At 43.9% G+C, this 16,150-nt stretch overlaps 6 protein-coding genes across 7 annotated transcripts; 3 read left to right on the forward strand and 3 right to left on the reverse strand.

Annotated features, from left to right (window-relative positions):
• Position 1: 1 nt before the first annotated feature.
• Cap-D3 (Chromosome associated protein D3) lies at positions 2-11,667 on the forward strand. Its single transcript, XM_002052878.4, has 7 exons — positions 2-806; positions 7,469-7,734; positions 7,801-8,613; positions 9,125-9,288; positions 9,350-10,536; positions 10,603-10,874; positions 10,934-11,667. The coding sequence occupies exons 1-7, from the start codon at positions 98-100 to the stop codon at positions 11,318-11,320; spliced, it is 3,798 nt and encodes a 1,265-aa protein (XP_002052914.1). The 5' UTR covers positions 2-97; the 3' UTR covers positions 11,321-11,667.
• Cox11 (Cytochrome c oxidase copper chaperone COX11) lies at positions 1,079-2,034 on the forward strand. Its single transcript, XM_015173505.3, has one exon. It carries the CDS (start codon positions 1,207-1,209, stop codon positions 1,945-1,947), a length of 741 nt encoding a protein of 246 aa, XP_015028991.1. The 5' UTR covers positions 1,079-1,206; the 3' UTR covers positions 1,948-2,034.
• Positions 2,385-6,269, forward strand: LOC26530847 (glycosyltransferase 25 family member). The gene is made up of 2 exons (XM_015173380.3): positions 2,385-2,736; positions 2,796-6,269. The coding sequence occupies exons 1-2, from the start codon at positions 2,555-2,557 to the stop codon at positions 4,480-4,482; spliced, it is 1,869 nt and encodes a 622-aa protein (XP_015028866.2). The 5' UTR covers positions 2,385-2,554; the 3' UTR covers positions 4,483-6,269.
• Coq6 (ubiquinone biosynthesis protein COQ6, mitochondrial) lies at positions 5,144-7,267 on the reverse strand. Its single transcript, XM_002052879.4, has 2 exons — positions 7,173-7,267; positions 5,144-6,721 (listed from the first exon to the last, which is right to left on the reverse strand). Exon 2 carries the CDS (start codon positions 6,715-6,717, stop codon positions 5,287-5,289), a length of 1,431 nt encoding a protein of 476 aa, XP_002052915.1. The 5' UTR covers positions 6,718-6,721; positions 7,173-7,267; the 3' UTR covers positions 5,144-5,286.
• On the reverse strand, positions 11,567-12,479 carry tomb (tombola). Of its 2 annotated transcripts, XM_070209051.1 has the most exons (3): positions 12,394-12,466; positions 12,237-12,336; positions 11,567-12,176 (listed from the first exon to the last, which is right to left on the reverse strand). In XM_070209051.1, exons 1-3 carry the CDS (start codon positions 12,400-12,402, stop codon positions 11,665-11,667), a joined length of 621 nt encoding a protein of 206 aa, XP_070065152.1. In that variant the 5' UTR covers positions 12,403-12,466; the 3' UTR covers positions 11,567-11,664. The 2 variants fall into 2 exon arrangements, with proteins under 2 accessions (XP_070065152.1, XP_002052913.1); XM_002052877.4 differs by having other exon boundaries at positions 12,237-12,479.
• Positions 12,480-13,518: 1,039 nt separating this feature from the next.
• Positions 13,519-15,639, reverse strand: LOC6628035 (glycoprotein endo-alpha-1,2-mannosidase). The gene is made up of 3 exons (XM_002052876.4): positions 14,382-15,639; positions 14,099-14,327; positions 13,519-14,029 (listed from the first exon to the last, which is right to left on the reverse strand). Exons 1-3 carry the CDS (start codon positions 15,362-15,364, stop codon positions 13,760-13,762), a joined length of 1,482 nt encoding a protein of 493 aa, XP_002052912.1. The 5' UTR covers positions 15,365-15,639; the 3' UTR covers positions 13,519-13,759.
• Positions 15,640-16,150: the final 511 nt, after the last annotated feature.

A 16,150-nucleotide genomic window follows, 5' to 3' on the forward strand; every position in this document is an offset into this window, starting at 1 on the left:
AAATATGCTCAGTCAGTTTTGCAATTGTAAACAAGTTTGTTAGTGCTGTGTAAAATTAAAGCGACGCGATTAAGGAAAATTAAAAAATAATGCAAAAATGTCAGAATTGAACCGCATATTCTGTGAACTTAAGTCGCAGTGTGCACAAAATGTTGATTGGACCCATGTAGAAGGCTGGCTATGCGATGATGACAGTGATGAGGTGATACAACGTCGGGCCAGTACATTCTGGTCACTGCCCATGTGCCGGCAGAATCTGGGAGTGCAGGATACTCAATTGCAAACGCTACGGGATCTATCCCAGTGCATCAGATTGTTGCGTTCCACCGACACTGAGACCGAAAACAACTTTGACGTTACCCATGATAATTGGGCAAACATCGAGGATGTTACGCCAAAGGATTATTTGACATACATTTATGCACTCACCAGTCTGGCGACATTGCCCCAAGACATACTGCAATATGCTCCCACGGCTTTAAATGAACATGTAAACGTTCAGCTGGCGCTCAATGCAGTTAGCACGTATTTTCTAACACTGACCATACCTGGCGCCAAAAGTTATGGTGTTTTCGACGAAGGTGTCATAGAGCACTGTCTGCGGGTATTCCGACTGCTTGAACAATATGCGAACTCCAGTGCGCGGGCTAACAATATATGGATATTGTTTCTAACTATTTGCGATGATCTGAAACTGGTATTTCGGTATGTGCACTTTAAGGATCACCTAAAACCACGTGACAACATAATGCGCTGCCTCTTTGAAATACTCTACATGAATTTTAGACACGGCTACAACAATGCATGTGAGTATTATTGTTATAACTGTACATTTAATATATTAGTCGCGTCATTTGTATAAGTTCCTTTTATGTTGTGCAGCGGCGCAATATTTAAGTTCGTTGTAAAATGTGCTTAATAATATTTGGAGTTGTGTTTAGTTAACACTCTTTACAATACGATAAACTTGCGGAAAAAGTGTGAATATTGTGAATAAACAGGGCTTCATAGTGACTGACAAATCTGCTCATCACTTGTTTTTTTTACGTCATGTGTGCACACTGATTCAAGTCAGCCGGCGATTGTGTGCACACACTGGCGGCTGGCTAACAGCTGTTATTGTGAGGCAAAGATTATACAAACGGTTGATTCTTGAATGAAAACGCGTATTAAATTGTAATTTCAAATTATACATAATTGTTATAAATGCTACGCACATTTGGCTCTGTGCGCGTGCATTGCCAGCAACTGCTGAGGCACACACAATGGCGCGCCGCAAACAATTCACAACTACCGCTGCGAAAATGTCGCGCACAATCAACACTAGGCGGCAACCGCGGCGATTCAGATGCAGCGCGTAAATTACGCGCAAAGTCGACACTATACTACATAACCGCTGGCGGTGTGCTTATAGTGGGTCTCAGCTATGCGGCTGTGCCACTATACAGCATCTTTTGCCAGGCGTACAGCTATGGCGGCACCACCTCACAAGGTCACGATGCCGAGAAGGTGGAGCACATGGTCAAAGTGAAGGATCGTGTGCTAAAGATACGCTTCAATGCGGACATTGGCTCCTCCATGCGTTGGAACTTTAAGCCCCAACAATATGAAATTAAAGTGGCGCCGGGTGAGACAGCGCTCGCTTTCTACACGGCCAAAAATCCCACGGACAAGCCGGTCGTTGGGATTAGCACCTACAATGTGATTCCGTTTGAGGCGGGCGCTTATTTCAATAAAATCCAATGCTTTTGCTTCGAGGAGCAAATGCTTAATCCTCACGAGGAGGTGGATATGCCCGTCTTCTTCTACATTGATCCTGAAATCACACAAGATCCGGCGCTCGAGTATTGTGACACCATTACACTATCCTACACGTTTTTCGAGGCTAAGGAGGGTTTGCAATTAAACTTTCCCAGCTATGCCAAACCCCATACAGCCAAGGCATAGAATTCGCTACTTCTGTAAAGATGTGATGAAATAAATTGTTGTTTACTTTTTAAAGAACAATATTATTAAATCTAAAATTTTTAAGAACTTGATGCCACATATATGTGAGAATATTTGAAGAAGTTAAGTGACCTTATGGTCTCTTAAACTTAACTGGCATAGAATCAACTACGGTTGCTTTAGTACATACATATATATATTATCATATATATATTCGGTATTGAAGCAGAGAAGTCTTAAACCGTTTCGTGTTTCGCGATGAAATATAATATACATCCTGCATCGATAAGTGTTAAGTGAAATCATAAATCGATTGTCTATCGATAGTTCCAGTACCTTTCACAGTTTGAGAGCGACAGCAAATGAAGTGGTGTTGAACACTTGAAGACGATAACTGCAACTGAAACAGCTGTTAAACTTTCAAAACGATATGTTATCGTTTTTCAGTAACTGATTAAAACATATGACGGGCGTTCAATGAACGCTGAAAGAGCGAGTTTATAAATAGATTAAAGACTGAGAGACGCTCCACAGTTGTCCAGCAGCCTCAGCATCCGTTCGTTTGACCTATTTGAACTAAATTGAATGTATTTGGCATGACGTGGAGATGCGTCTAGAATTCGTAGTGCTCCTAATATGCGCCCTGGGCGCCGGTTGGACATTGGATTTAGAGTACGAGCAGCCAACGGTGCTCATAACGCTGCTCGTGCGCAACAAGGCGCACATATTGCCCATGTTCCTGAGCTATGTGGAGCAGCTGGATTATCCCAAACAGCGCATAGCCTTTTGGTAAGTGTACAGCAAGAAGTGCGGTTAGGATTTGGAGTACATTATGTCTATGTATACAGGCTACGCTGTGATCACAGCAGCGATAATAGCATACAATTGCTGCAACAATGGCTAGAACATTCCGGCGATCTTTATCATAGCATCAACTATGCCTTCAACGACGAAACGACGCGTTATCAGAACGAAAGCTCTGCTTACGACTGGCCGGTGTCGCGTTTCAAACATGTGATTGCCCTGAAAGAGGAAGCGCTGCAATATGCGCGCGATATTTGGGCTGATTTCATATTCTTCTTGGATGCCGATGTGCTGCTGACAGCACCGCAGACCCTAAAGGTGCTCACGGCCTTGGAGCTGCCCATTGTGGCGCCAATGTTGCAGTCGGAGAGTCTTTACTCGAATTTCTGGTGCGGCATGACCGAAGAGTATTACTATCAGCGCACCGACGAGTATAAAGAGATCTATCATAGTGATAAAGTCGGTGTCTTTGCTGTGCCCATGGTGCACACAGCTGTGCTGGTGCATATGAACTATGCGGGCGCACGTTATCTAACCTTTGACCGGCAGCGGCTGGTGCAGATGCAGCAAAGATCCACACAGCAAGTGGCGCTATACAATGGACCCGTGGACGACATCATTGTGTTTGCCATGTCCGCCAACCATTCCGGCGTGCCGCTGCACATATGCAATAAGTTGCCCTTTGGCTATATGATGCAGCCCCTGGAAACGACGGACACATTGCAGCAGGATTTGCAGCAGCTGAACAATTTAAGGGTCAACATGGTGTACGATTTGGGTGCTGTGCCGCCCGTGCAGCCGTACCTGCAACACTATATACAGCTGCCAGAGCAAACCAAACTTAACTTGGATAACATATTCATGATCAATCTGGAACGACGGCCGGAAAGGCGTCGGAAAATGGAGCAACTGTTCATTGAACTGGGTCTGCAAGTGGAGCACTTTGCAGCCGTCGATGGCAAACAGCTCAATGCACAACTCGTGCAGGAAATGGGTATTAGTTTTCTGCCCGGCTATGAGGATCCATATCACCATCGTCCCATGACCATGGGCGAAATTGGTTGTTTTCTCAGTCACTATCGCATTTGGCAGCAGATTGTGCAGCGGCAGCTGCGCCAGGTGCTTATCCTGGAGGATGACATACGCTTTGAGCCGTATTTTACGGGGAGTGCACAGCGCGTGCTGCAACAGGCCAGCAAATTTGACTATGACCTCATCTACTTTGGTCGCAAGCGTTTAAAGGATGAAAGCGAGCCCTGGGTCGAGGGCAGCGATAGTCTCGTTCATGTAGGCTACTCCTACTGGACGCTGGGTTATGTTATAACACTGCGCGGAGCTGAAAAGCTGCTGGCGGTTAAACCCCTAGAGAAACTCATACCGGTCGATGAGTTCTTGCCCGTCATGTTTGGCCGACATCCGCAGCAAAATCTGAGCGCGGCCTTCGAGCCGCGCAATCTGATTGCATTTAGCGCCGCGCCCATGTTACTCTATCCCATACACTACACGGGCGAGGAGGGCTACATATCCGATACGGAGGACTCTCAGCAAGTCGTCGAAATAGTTAAACAGACATCGACATCCGGCGAGGCGCAGCTAAAAAGCAATCGCCAGCAAGTCTTTCCCAAAGAGGACATTAACAATCTGCTCGAACAGGATCTGAAGCTTGGTGAGAGCAGCCATGGCAACAATTTGCCACAGGTGACCGTGAGCAAAAGCCACCAGGAGCTCTAAAAGCATTTTTAAAATAGAATTTCCACAATGCCAAATGCCTAGAATTAATCTTACTTAGTTTTAAACATAGTCTGTACCAACTGTGCCTTGTAACGTTAAAGCCTACATTCACTTGACGCAAAATGTTCCATTTAGAAAAAAATCAGTTGCAAAAATTTTATAAACAACGCAAAATGATGTTTCGTGTGGAATGGTTGAACAATTCTTTGGTTTGAAATTATATATGTTTTGTTTACGAAAAGCTGATTTATTATATAAGAAATAATAAGTTTTTTGCGTCAAGTGGATTTAGACCCGCGGGAAAAAATATTGTACGTACTCTATATCTCAGCTACCACCAATTACTAAACCTAAATATATCATAATTTTATAGACATACAATTCATAATAAACCGTTTTGTGCAAACATTTTAACAAGCATTTTGCAAGATTGGGAAAAACACATACGTATCGAAAAACAAAATTTCGAATAGCCGATAATTAAATACCCTCGCGGAGGGTATGCATAGCTGCAACATTGACTGGCTATATACCATTGTCCATAAAAGCTGATCAACAATATATATATATATATATAAATATATATATATATATATACATACTTTATGGGAATGGGGAGGCTTATAATATCCTCTGCATTAGTGCAGTCAAACGAGTCCAATTTTCTTTTTATTTTTTAAACATTTTATTAAATATTATATTACCCATTCAATATGAAAGCCTTTTAGAAAGCCTTTAATTTATTGGTCAGCGACTATAAAACTGTAAACACTTAAAGATAAAACATGGCCCACACCCGTCCGTTTAACCCATGGCGCTCTTCATGAAAATGTTCTTGATGGGCGGCAAATTTTGGGTCAGCTGCAGGCCGAGACTGCGCAGCAGCACCACCGGACTAAATTCTGTGGAGTAGAGCGTATGCAGGCCGTGCACGCCCACCATAATGGGCACATTCTTGGCCAGGCATTTGCGTTCATATTTGATCAGATGCTGGGTGTCGCCCAGCTTGAATCCAGCATAGGCGCCGGTGGCCAAAGTCTCCACCAGAATGCGCACATCACTGAAGCCCAAATTGACACCTTGGCCAGCCAAAGGATGCACACGATGTGCGGCATCGCCCACAAGAGCAGCGCCATTGCACACATACGACGAAGCATGCAGAAAGCCCAGCGGGAAGGTGGCGCGGGAGCCATCCTGCACGCCGCACACACGCGGCGGATACTGACGCTGATGCTGGGATCCACTGTTGCCAAAGAAGGAATTGAGTGCTTGCAGCGCCTTATCCGCCACATCAATGCGTGGGTATTCTCTGCAAAATGCCTCATTTAGGGCATCCACAAACTGGGCTGATTCCATGGCCAGCAATTGTTTGGCATGCGGCACTGTGGTGCTCCAGACCAGCGAGCTTTGCTTGGAGGTCAGCGGCAACAGGGCAACGGGGCCGGTGGGCAAAAAACGCTGCCAGGCCACCGAATTATCTGAGTCCTCCTCCATGTTCAGGTCCAATGTGGCCACCAAGCCCATTCGTTCATAGTTAAATGAGAATACATCCACGCCCATTTGTTTGCGGACCACAGAATTTGCGCCATCGGCTCCAATTAGCAGCTCGCATGTAAAACTGCGTCCATCCTGCAGCTGGACATGTGAATGCGGCGCTCCGGTCGCACCGGGCAGGCTTACACATTCAATGCGAGCCTTATTCAGCACCTTTACATTATCCGCCGAATCGCGGACGCGTGCATAGACCGCGTCCAGTATAAGATCATTCTCAATGATGCAGGCCACATCGCTGGCAAAATTATCATGTTGGAATTGTATAAGCGCATTACTGTTCGATTCCCACACCTGCATCTGCTTGACAGGCTTGTAGCGTGCCGCCTCGATGTGTGCCCAAGCATCAATCGATTTGAAGAGCTCCACGGAGTTCCGATTAATGGCCGATACGCGATTTTGATAGGGTCCGCTTGAATTGAAGCCCTTGAATGGTGGCGCACCCTCCAACAGCAACACCTTCTTGTCCGCCAGTGTCGTATTTTTGGCCAGGGCAGCCGCCAATGTTGTGCCCACTAAGCCACCTCCGCCAATTATGATATCATAGTGTTCCGTTGCCGGCGCAGTTTTTGTCGTTGTTGTTGTTGTTGAGCCTGCTGCTGTTGTCGTCAACAAACGTTTGGCAATGTTGCGCACCTGGTTGCCCACTGCAGCGCCGGCATTTTTGTGCAACAAAACCAACATCGTGCTGCAAAATTATATTTATATTTCACAAGTCGAATTCGTTATTGTCGTTCGTAAGGGCACTGCTAGAGATGGACAATGTACGGTGCATATGTGATCGAATCACTGTGACTGGCATATCGATTTCGTTTTATGACAATCGATATTTGTATCTGGCAGTGCTGCAGTAGCAGAAATAGCTAGTTCTGGAGGAAAGAAGCCCGTACTTTCTTTTTAATCGCATGAATTTATGCTTGGTTGCCGCGTTTTAATATTACTTAAAAAATGTATCTGCTATGACAAAATACTTAACTAAAACCATTATAGGATATAAATTAATGATTGTAACAGGCTATATTAACTAATCTTTAGGAAACGCACAAATACAATTCTGAAGCTCCTGGCTTAAAAGGCATCAATGTCATATATATTGTAATTATGTGTATGCCAAAGCCTTATTTTTGGTTAACATTTACTGAAAACGATGGCAAACGCAGTTAAATACGATGTCCCAATAATTGCATTTACTAAGAAAATTCAAGTTTAAATTTTGCTCTACATAATTTTCATTGAATATTTAAAACAAAACTTAAAAGGTGACAGAAAATGAAACGCAGCTAAGAAGCTAAAAAGTCTACAAAAAGTCTACATGCATATTAGCTCATCTCTAGCATGCACTGGTTATAATGTGCGATAACGTGTTGTGTTATCGATTGTTATTAGCCAAATTTTATCGGTTAAAATTTTAAATTATTTATTTGTATATTTACAGGTGCACACCAATTGCATTTAAAATGCTTCGAGTTGCTTGATGAGATTACCAACGAACAAAATGGGGATGTACACGAGACATTGATGCATATAATGAGTCAAACATTTTCCATGCATATATATCCGGAAAATTCAAAAAGTTCGGGCCCAAAAAGTGGCGAACATATTTCAGATTGGTTTATCAAGCTTTTGGACAAGTATCCAGGTATAATATCGGGCGTATTAGCGTTATACGTTGAGTGCGTAATTACTAATCCCATTAGGGAGGTGAGTCAAATGAATATGCAGCATTATATCAAAAACATAGTCAATAATTTTGTTATTTTCTTATAGTGGAAAATCGGAGATGAGAAAATTGCCATTGGCTATGCGGCCAAATATGATGCAGCTCTCTATGCCAAATGTAACAAATCCTGTACGGAGATGTTACTGGAAACCATCAGAGCAGAAGATGCTGTGGGCCTGCAGTTACGTACGCTCGAGCTTGTGGAACGTATTTTGCAGCATCAGACGCAGGTGGAGTGGCAAATCTTTCGCTACGATGTGTCTACCGAGCCACGAGAAGTTTCGCTTATAACGGAGACAATCCGTTGCCTTGATGACAAGACCTCTAGCGTGCGCCGTAAGGCCAGCCAGGTGCTAAGTGTGTCTATTAAGCAGGGCTCGCCGATCACCACCCGCATCCTCCACGAGCTCATCAGCTTTGTGCAATACGATGATGTGAAGACGCCTCAAAAACCAAATGCACGACAAATTGAGCTGTCTCTGGAAAAGCCGGGTGACCTGCAGTACGCCTACAGCTTCGAGGGCTTTGAGGAACTGGAACCGGAGGTTAAGAAAATGCCAAAAGTGATCTATGAACGTTTTATTGCCGCCAACAATGGACTGGCCCGCTGCTCGGGCCTAGCCCTGCTGGAGCGTCTGGTGCAAATCAATCAGCGTATTATCTACAACACACATTTCGAGCGCGAAATGTCGGTGCTAGCCACTGATGCCCTTTCATCGGTGCGCAAAACAGCGCTGGACACGATCGACTCGCTCCTGCAAAGCTATAATAATTGCACCATACTCATAGATGTCTATTGCCGCATATGGTCATGCATGCTCAACGATGAGGATACTGTACTCCAGAAATTGGCATTGCATGTGAGTAATGAGAGCATGGACCTTTATTATTTGTTTTTAGCTATGTTCTTGATCAGGAGTTACATCGGAAGCGATCTAGCTATGTTCATCTGGGCTGGAGATTTTAAATTTATGGTGTTACTTTTAAACAATACGCATATTAAGTTTATTAAAATCTAGTCTATAAATCTGTTTTTTAATCGAAGATTTCAAGTACCAGAGACCCAAAATATGCTGTGTAGTCCTTCATATCACAAAGTCATACAATTGGAAACAAATACGCATTATTAAGACATTATACTTGGTATATACAGATATTAGATTGTCTTCCTTAAGCTCTGAAAATTTTAAAACTATCGGACCATAAACACCGAAGGTATTTGAAAATGCATTTTGCAAAATTTCGGCTGAATGAAGAAGAATGACAGCCACAGCTCTGGGTTTTGTCTATATCTAACCTGGGTACATGGTATTTCGTAGTTGTAAATTCTTAACTAATCTTAACATATCTTAAATAACATCTCATTTGCAGAGCTTCAATCGCAATGTGTTAATGAACATCAAACCTCTGGAGTTTTCCAATGAACCCAAGCATCTGTTGCCCTGGCACATACTGACCACATTGTTGGCTTCGCAGCCGCGGGATTATTTGCAGCAAAGGCTCACCCTTTTGCTGCAGAACGAGAATGTTGTGACGTGAGTAGCTCCAACTTGAATGAAACATAAATAAAATCCACTCATGCCACTTTGTTTACAGTCCCAGGCTAGTGAATACCATAATATCGCACTTGAACACACCAATGGCAACGGAGGCGTGGACACTGCTACTCTTAATATCCAGTCGCATCACAAATAATTTAGACTCAATTATTCCAACATTCGATTGCCTGTCATCGTACAATATGAAGTCCAATCAGGTGCTAGCACTTCAATTGATCTGCTACTGTCTGTCCAACTTTTCCAAGGCATCACTCAATCAGCTCTTTATACGTTTGCTCTCGGCTCTGAGCACGGGCAGCATTTGGCTGGCCCTTATCTCGCCTGCGATACTCCTATTGCATCACATAGATCAACTGTCACATAGTCAGGCGCCTGCGGACAGCGTCAGTGTCGAAAATTGGCAACAGCAGCTGCTCGAGGATGTCACAAATGCCACAAAGCTGTGCATGGAGAACTTTGAAGCGGATCACATACGTTTAGCTTCACTTCTGGCCACATACTCGGAGCTGATTGTCATGTTGCCGCAGCGTGCGGATGAGAGAATTGTTAACTTTGTGCTTGGCTATGTGAAATTATGCATTGGCCTGAATGAGGCAAGTTTCGATACGGAAAACGAGCGCATTATGAACTGGATGGTTGTAATTGCGGGTCGGCTCTCTTTGCGAGACAATAATCTGGCACACAGAGTTTCCAAAATGTATGGACAGATACTAAGCCGCAATGATAGGCCACAATTGATAAATAGCACACTGATTGGTCTCAATGATTTGGGCAAGAAATATCCCACAATACTGGAAAGCAATATGAAATGTATTCTGGTCAAGCTGTTCTCGAAATATGCCACAACACGTGTGCGCACCTATCGGTGTGTCAAGGATGTCATCCTGGCAGGCAATATTAAATTGAAGGGCGCTATTTTAGTCTCTCTGCTGGCGGGCCTGGTAGATGACAGCGCCGAGGTTGCGCGAGAAGCGGATGCCTTTTTTATGCGTTACAAAAAATTGTACGACAAGTCCTTGTTTCATCATTGTCTCAAGGAGATTCCTTTTGATTTGAACGACCAGCCGTTTCTAATCGGCTCAGCTCGCATGGAGCCCGGCTTCAAGTCGCCGTTAAAGGGAGCAGCGCATAAAAAAAATCGACGTCTGCTATATAATCACATACTCGCCGCGCTAGATGAAACTACGCTGCTGTTGTACTTTGGACAGCTAAAGCTGCTAGCTGGTAAGCTAAATCAGCTCAATAAAACTTCAATAAAACTTCAATAAATTAAATTTGATAATCTTACAGAGAAAACAAAGGACGCGGCATTTATTAAATTACCCGGCGCCTTGGACGTTGTCATGGACATACTTTTTGTAATGCGTCGCATATGCTTTTGTACCAAGAACAAACGTCAGCAGAACGGGGGCGATAATGACGATGATGCTGTGACGGCGGAGGAAGAGCCGCCAGCACCAGCAACACCTTCGGCGGAGCAGCAGCCAGCAAACGAGAGTGCAGCAACAAGCAAGGGTCGTGGACGCGGCAGCGCACGTAAACGTGAAATGGCTGAGGAACCGGTAATTGTCTTCAGTCTAAACCTCGTCCATAAAATTGAATATATATATATTCCCAACAGCTAAAGCAACTGGAACGCTGTCTGCGCTATGTGGAGGAAACGCATCGGCATTTGCGCAATTACATGAACCAGGAACTGCATCGGGAGTTTCATAAATTTTGCCGTGCCATGGCTATGCGTTTTCCCAACTTGACGGACTTTGCGCAGCCGGCGCAATTCTGGCAAAAATATAAAACCAAATCGGGACCCAAATCCAAGCGACGTCGTATCAACGAAGAGGGTGACGATGCTGCTGGCGAAGAATCGGCGGACAGCAGTAGCGATACGGACAATGAACTGCCGTTGCAGCGGCACAAGCACGTAACCACAACACCAGAGGGTGGACAGCGCAAAAGAAACTACGATTTGCTGGCTACGGAGCTAATCTTCCAGCCGCATGAATGGTAGAGGGATAGAGAGATCCAAACACCTATAAAAACCTAATGTATATAATGTATTTTTGCATGGACCGCATGGAGAGACCTGATACTTATAAAAACCTCATGTACATATTCTATTCCTAAGCTTCTCAAGAAACCTAACTAGACTACTTTTTGTACAGATTGTATTTTTACATGGTGCATAGATATATATGCATGGTTGAAATGATTTATATACATTTATATGTATTTGTATTGTGTTATGACAACTAGCTTAATTATTTAGTTATAAAATTATATTTGAATGGCGAATTTATGCTGAAGTTATTATGTTTTTTTTTGCATTATTTTGTTAAATAAATTGAATGCAATTCATGTATTATAGACTTTTATAATGGCCTGCAAGCCCCGTGCGAATTCGTGCAATATTACTTTGCCCACCTGCACTTCGTTCAGGCCCAGCTCCTCGGCCTCGGCAGCCTGCACCAGGATGCACTCGAGCAACGCTACATTCACGGGCTGTTTGCACACATTCACCTCCTTGGGCGGCGTTGATGGCTGGCTGGCGAAGAGCTGTGCTGGCTGCGGCTTCTTAACCGCAATAGCGGCATTCGGTGGCGGCAATGTGATTATATTCTCCAGATCCAAATCGGGCAGCTGTAGAATTTGTGGCGTTGGAGCTACTGGCTGTGCGGCCGCACCAAATTGCTGACCGGCAAATGCCGCTGATCCGGGCGCGGGCTTGAGATGAATATTGATGCCAGCCTTGGCCGCTGCAGCCGCTGCCTTGGCACTCAGCGCAGCGGCGCGTTCACGCTTGGCGGCGAGCGCCGTTTTCTTTGGCGGCGTCGCCACAGCCAGCCGCTCTTCGGTGTTGCGGCAGCCTGTAGATATGTAGATTGCGGAATGTGTAGCCATATGCTTAAGCTGCCATTGGGACTTACCAATGCATTTGCAGTAAATCGAACAGATGGCCATGGATTGATAGCAATCGCAGTAATTTTTAATGCATTGCGAACGCTTGCAGCAGCAGCCTTTGGGCGCCTGTTGCTTGGGCTGTCGCTTTGATTGCTCTTTGTTAAAGTAATTACCCGACCTTACCTGGGACATTCTATTTTTTTTTTTTTCAAATATTTTCTGCTATACGCCTGACAGCTGCTGTCATTTATTATTATGCTACTCTGCTTCTTTTCAAGGTAAAAAGGAGTATATTGGATTTGTGCAAACACTTTTCGGGCCGACGCTTTAGAATATATGTATGTATATATGTATGTATGTACATATGTATATGTTCATAGATATGTATGTATATACCCGCGTTATATAGAGCTATGATAAACACTCACCTGTAGCCTGGTATATTGCATCAGCGTATACCTTTTATAGATTGAAAGCTAGATTCTTTGAATTTTCCATGAAGGTTTATAGTCCTCCTTCTCCTCTAAAGATGGAGTCACCTATATTCACTTGGGCACATTAACACAAGCACACATAAAACAAACACTTATATTTCCTTGGGCTTATCTAACCAATCAAGCATTTACACGCTGATATTTCTTGCCAATTGATAATATGCAAACATTTGCTATACACCTTCTGTGGCATTTACAAACGGAAATTGGAAACTGGAGAAAATAACATCAAACTGCGTATAACGGCATAAAACATTACCGTTGCCTATGCTCATGTGTGCGTGTACTCATGGCGGGAGCACGCAAGTGTTGTAAAATGCTCGTTTACACGCGGCGCCCTAATTAAGCTCATGAAAATTGTTTGTTTTGCATTATGATAATAAATGTTTGTATTATATATTAGTTTCGCACTAGTTAATCTATTAAAGCTTAGTCAAACTAATTACATAGTTAAATATATATTTATATATATATTATTTTTAAATTGTACTTGTAATAAAGATAAAATTTGGTAAGTACCTTCGTTTAACAAGTGTTAATAAATTTTTATGTTTAACAAATATTTAGTTATCGCTACATTTTCTATATATAAATGTATATATGTATATAATATGGCATGGCTTTATGTTATGATATTGTTGTTGTTGTTTTTGTTAATAATACTAATCAAAAGCTAAAAATTGTAAAATAATTTGGCGCTGTTTTATGATCAGGCCCTAGTTACATATGTTTACCTAAATATATATTGCTTGCACTTTAAATAGACTTTTTCTATAATTTTTGGCAGATACATAGATAATTGTAATAGTTGCTATATAGGCATTTTTTAGTTGTTTTTTTTTTGTAGTAGAAGACTTGTTAACAGTAAGAAAGTAATTTTTTCCGGCAATTGCAATTGATTGCTTTTAAAGTAAACACGCACATTTTGCACGTGCATCAAATGGAAGCTACGACTGACTGCTCCTCCTCCATGGGTAAGGCAACAAATTGAATCGACGATATGAGTTCTTTGGTGATTTCCTTGATCACGAATTGCACACGCATAAGCGTCCGTCTCAACAAATTGTATTATTGAGCAGCTCGTAACAGTTCTGGGGCGCACCCGCTGCCGCCGCGGCAGCCTCTTGGCGCGTCTTTAGAAAATTACCCACCCAGTGGGCGGTTAGATCCAGATATTTGGTCCTCGAGCCCGGATTGTAATCTAGAAAACCGGCGCGTGGCACAACCTCCTCGATTTGGCTACCATCCGGCCAATTATTGTAGCTGGCTATGTTGATGAAGCCCACATGGTTCAGTATGGCTGTGCGCCAGGCCACGCCATAGTACTGCAAATTGAAATGGGAAATGTATGAAAGTAATTAAGGGTGCTCTAGTCGAGGACAGCTTCAACTTACGCGCCCATTGCTCCTGTGTCGTTGTATATCACCATGACGTGGAAACTTATTGCGCTCCGCAAAACCTGGACCCACTGTTGGCACAAACAGCATTTTGTAGGACAGGGCATATGATTTGAGATACGACCAGTTCTTCCAGGTGCTGGCAAAGACGGCGCCATTACTAGGCAATTTGCTGTAGAAGCCATCGAAGCACAAACGACGCAGAACATCCGCATGGCTTTTGAGTCTGTCGAATGGTTAAAGAATTGGTTGGATTGGATTAGATGTGAGAATAGCCCACCTGATGTGCCCAATGAAGAAGGCATCCAGCACACGCCGCAATTCACCTATCTCTCCAGGCACCTGCTGCTGCTCCGCCAGTTCCTGGACCGTGGGTCGGCACAGATGCCGGCCTAAACTCTCGCTCAGCTTATACGCATTGCTCACATAGAGCACGGGCAGCAATGTGGCACGCGATTGGCTCCACACGCGATAAAAGCCCGGCAGCTCCACATACGCGGCAATATCCTGCAGCTGCTGGCGCACAAACGCAAGCGTACGATTGCCCGCGACGCTGAGTTCAAAGGTGACGCTCAGATTATGCTGCGGCGCCAGGTCAATGATTTGATGCAATAGCGCCGGATCCGACGGCCGGACAAAGCTTAAAATAATCACGCCAATGCCACAGCTACGTATGTTATCCATGTGCTGGCTCAGAAGCTTAACGGTGGGCTTATACAAGCCCAGGGCCGGATAGAAAGCCGTGTTCAGTATCTTAACCGGCCTTGGTGTGGTCAGCGGCAGCGCAACCTCATTGGGATGCTCTGGCGGTGGCAGTGGCGGCTTCTTGGACTTGTACCAGGGCACCGGAGCCGTATAGAATATGTGAACAGCTGTGGCCAGAGCCTCCACCGTGGTGCGCGCTTGCTCCGCCTCAGCGTCTTTCTGCTGTTGCTGCTTCGCCTGCTGCAGGCGGTTCTGCATGATGCGCGACTTGATCTTCTGCTCGTCATACTTTTCCGGCACAATGACGCCGTTTTCGCGATGCGACTGCAGCAGGGCAACCGCCTGCTCCCGCGGCTGCTGCAGCTGCAGTTGCTCCGATTGCGGCTGATAGGCGCGCGCAATGAAACGTTCGTCCAGCAAACGCTCAATTGTCGCACTATTTGGTGCACCCGACGAGCCAAGCAAAATGATGCAGGTGATCACAATCAGGGCCACAATCGTGACCAGCAGCAGTATCTTGACCTTGCGGCGCGTTTTTACGTATTTTTTTAACAGCATTTTGTTAACGCGAATTTGTTTTTCACATGGCTTGTCGTTAATGCCAAGTCTCTGCTTCTTCTGTTTTTCGCTTTTATACAACTCTCCCTCCCCCTCCAAGGACCAGCCCTTAGGTAACCCTACACATGACAGAAACCGCCGGAAATTCAAGACGTTTTGCGCATGTCCTAAAACGGACGTTCAAAATTCCAATATATAAATTGGACATTCAAACTGATGGATATGATAAGGTTTATTTCCTTGGCAAATTATATATTTACTGATCATTCACAATAGAATATTAGGTAGGAGAAAATATTTATACTCAGGGAGCCTGAAACGAAGATCTACATAATGTCTAGCAGCAAGTATTAGGTTCTTAAAAACAATACGCGTTGCTTCACATTAAATAATAATATTTGTATACAATTAATAATTCAACTGAAAACAATCAATTAAATATTAGCATCGGCTTAAAAGGTATCGATTTTTAAGTACTTGTTAAGTGCATCGGGTTGTGTAAAAATCGCTCGTCTCTAATCAGAGCAACGGTAAAACAAAACAAAAAACAGTTATACAAACTGTTATATACTGTCTCATGAAAGCCTGCCTAAAGTTACAGAGCTCTAACGACGATTGTCAACAGCTTATTAAAAACTATTTGGATCTTGTAAACAATTATAGAAGGAAACTAAAGATATCGCAACCCGCTTAAATAATAGTGTGAGCTATTCACGGCAACACAAATTAAGTATCCAAAATTCCTTGCAGGCTATAAGCCATTAGTCCAAAAGTTGGATGCTTGTA

This window comes from Drosophila virilis, chromosome 4, assembly GCF_030788295.1.
Source record: "Drosophila virilis strain 15010-1051.87 chromosome 4, Dvir_AGI_RSII-ME, whole genome shotgun sequence".
NCBI classification, from domain to species: domain Eukaryota; kingdom Metazoa; phylum Arthropoda; class Insecta; order Diptera; family Drosophilidae; genus Drosophila; species Drosophila virilis.

Bases quoted from the DNA above. Each gene is read 5' to 3' on its own strand.
- Cap-D3 (XM_002052878.4), top strand. From the start codon at position 98: ATGTCAGAATTGAACCGCATATTCTGTGAACTTAAGTCGCAGTGTGCA. The intron at 807-7,468 runs GTGAGTATTATT...GTATATTTACAG, and splicing joins ACACGGCTACAACAATGCAT to GTGCACACCAATTGCATTTA. The intron at 7,735-7,800 runs GTGAGTCAAATG...ATTTTCTTATAG, and splicing joins TTACTAATCCCATTAGGGAG to TGGAAAATCGGAGATGAGAA.
- Cox11 (XM_015173505.3), top strand. From the start codon at position 1,207: ATGCTACGCACATTTGGCTCTGTGCGCGTGCATTGCCAGCAACTGCTG.
- LOC26530847 (XM_015173380.3), top strand. From the start codon at position 2,555: ATGCGTCTAGAATTCGTAGTGCTCCTAATATGCGCCCTGGGCGCCGGT. The intron at 2,737-2,795 runs GTAAGTGTACAG...CTATGTATACAG, and splicing joins AAACAGCGCATAGCCTTTTG to GCTACGCTGTGATCACAGCA.
- Coq6 (XM_002052879.4), bottom strand. From the start codon at position 6,717: ATGTTGGTTTTGTTGCACAAAAATGCCGGCGCTGCAGTGGGCAACCAG.
- tomb (XM_002052877.4), bottom strand. From the start codon at position 12,402: ATGTCCCAGGTAAGGTCGGGTAATTACTTTAACAAAGAGCAATCAAAG. The intron at 12,177-12,236 runs GTAAGTCCCAAT...ACATATCTACAG, and splicing joins GATTTACTGCAAATGCATTG to GCTGCCGCAACACCGAAGAG.
- LOC6628035 (XM_002052876.4), bottom strand. From the start codon at position 15,364: ATGCTGTTAAAAAAATACGTAAAAACGCGCCGCAAGGTCAAGATACTG. The intron at 14,328-14,381 runs GTGGGCTATTCT...ACCATTCGACAG, and splicing joins TTCTTCATTGGGCACATCAG to ACTCAAAAGCCATGCGGATG. The intron at 14,030-14,098 runs GTAAGTTGAAGC...TTCAATTTGCAG, and splicing joins GACACAGGAGCAATGGGCGC to TACTATGGCGTGGCCTGGCG.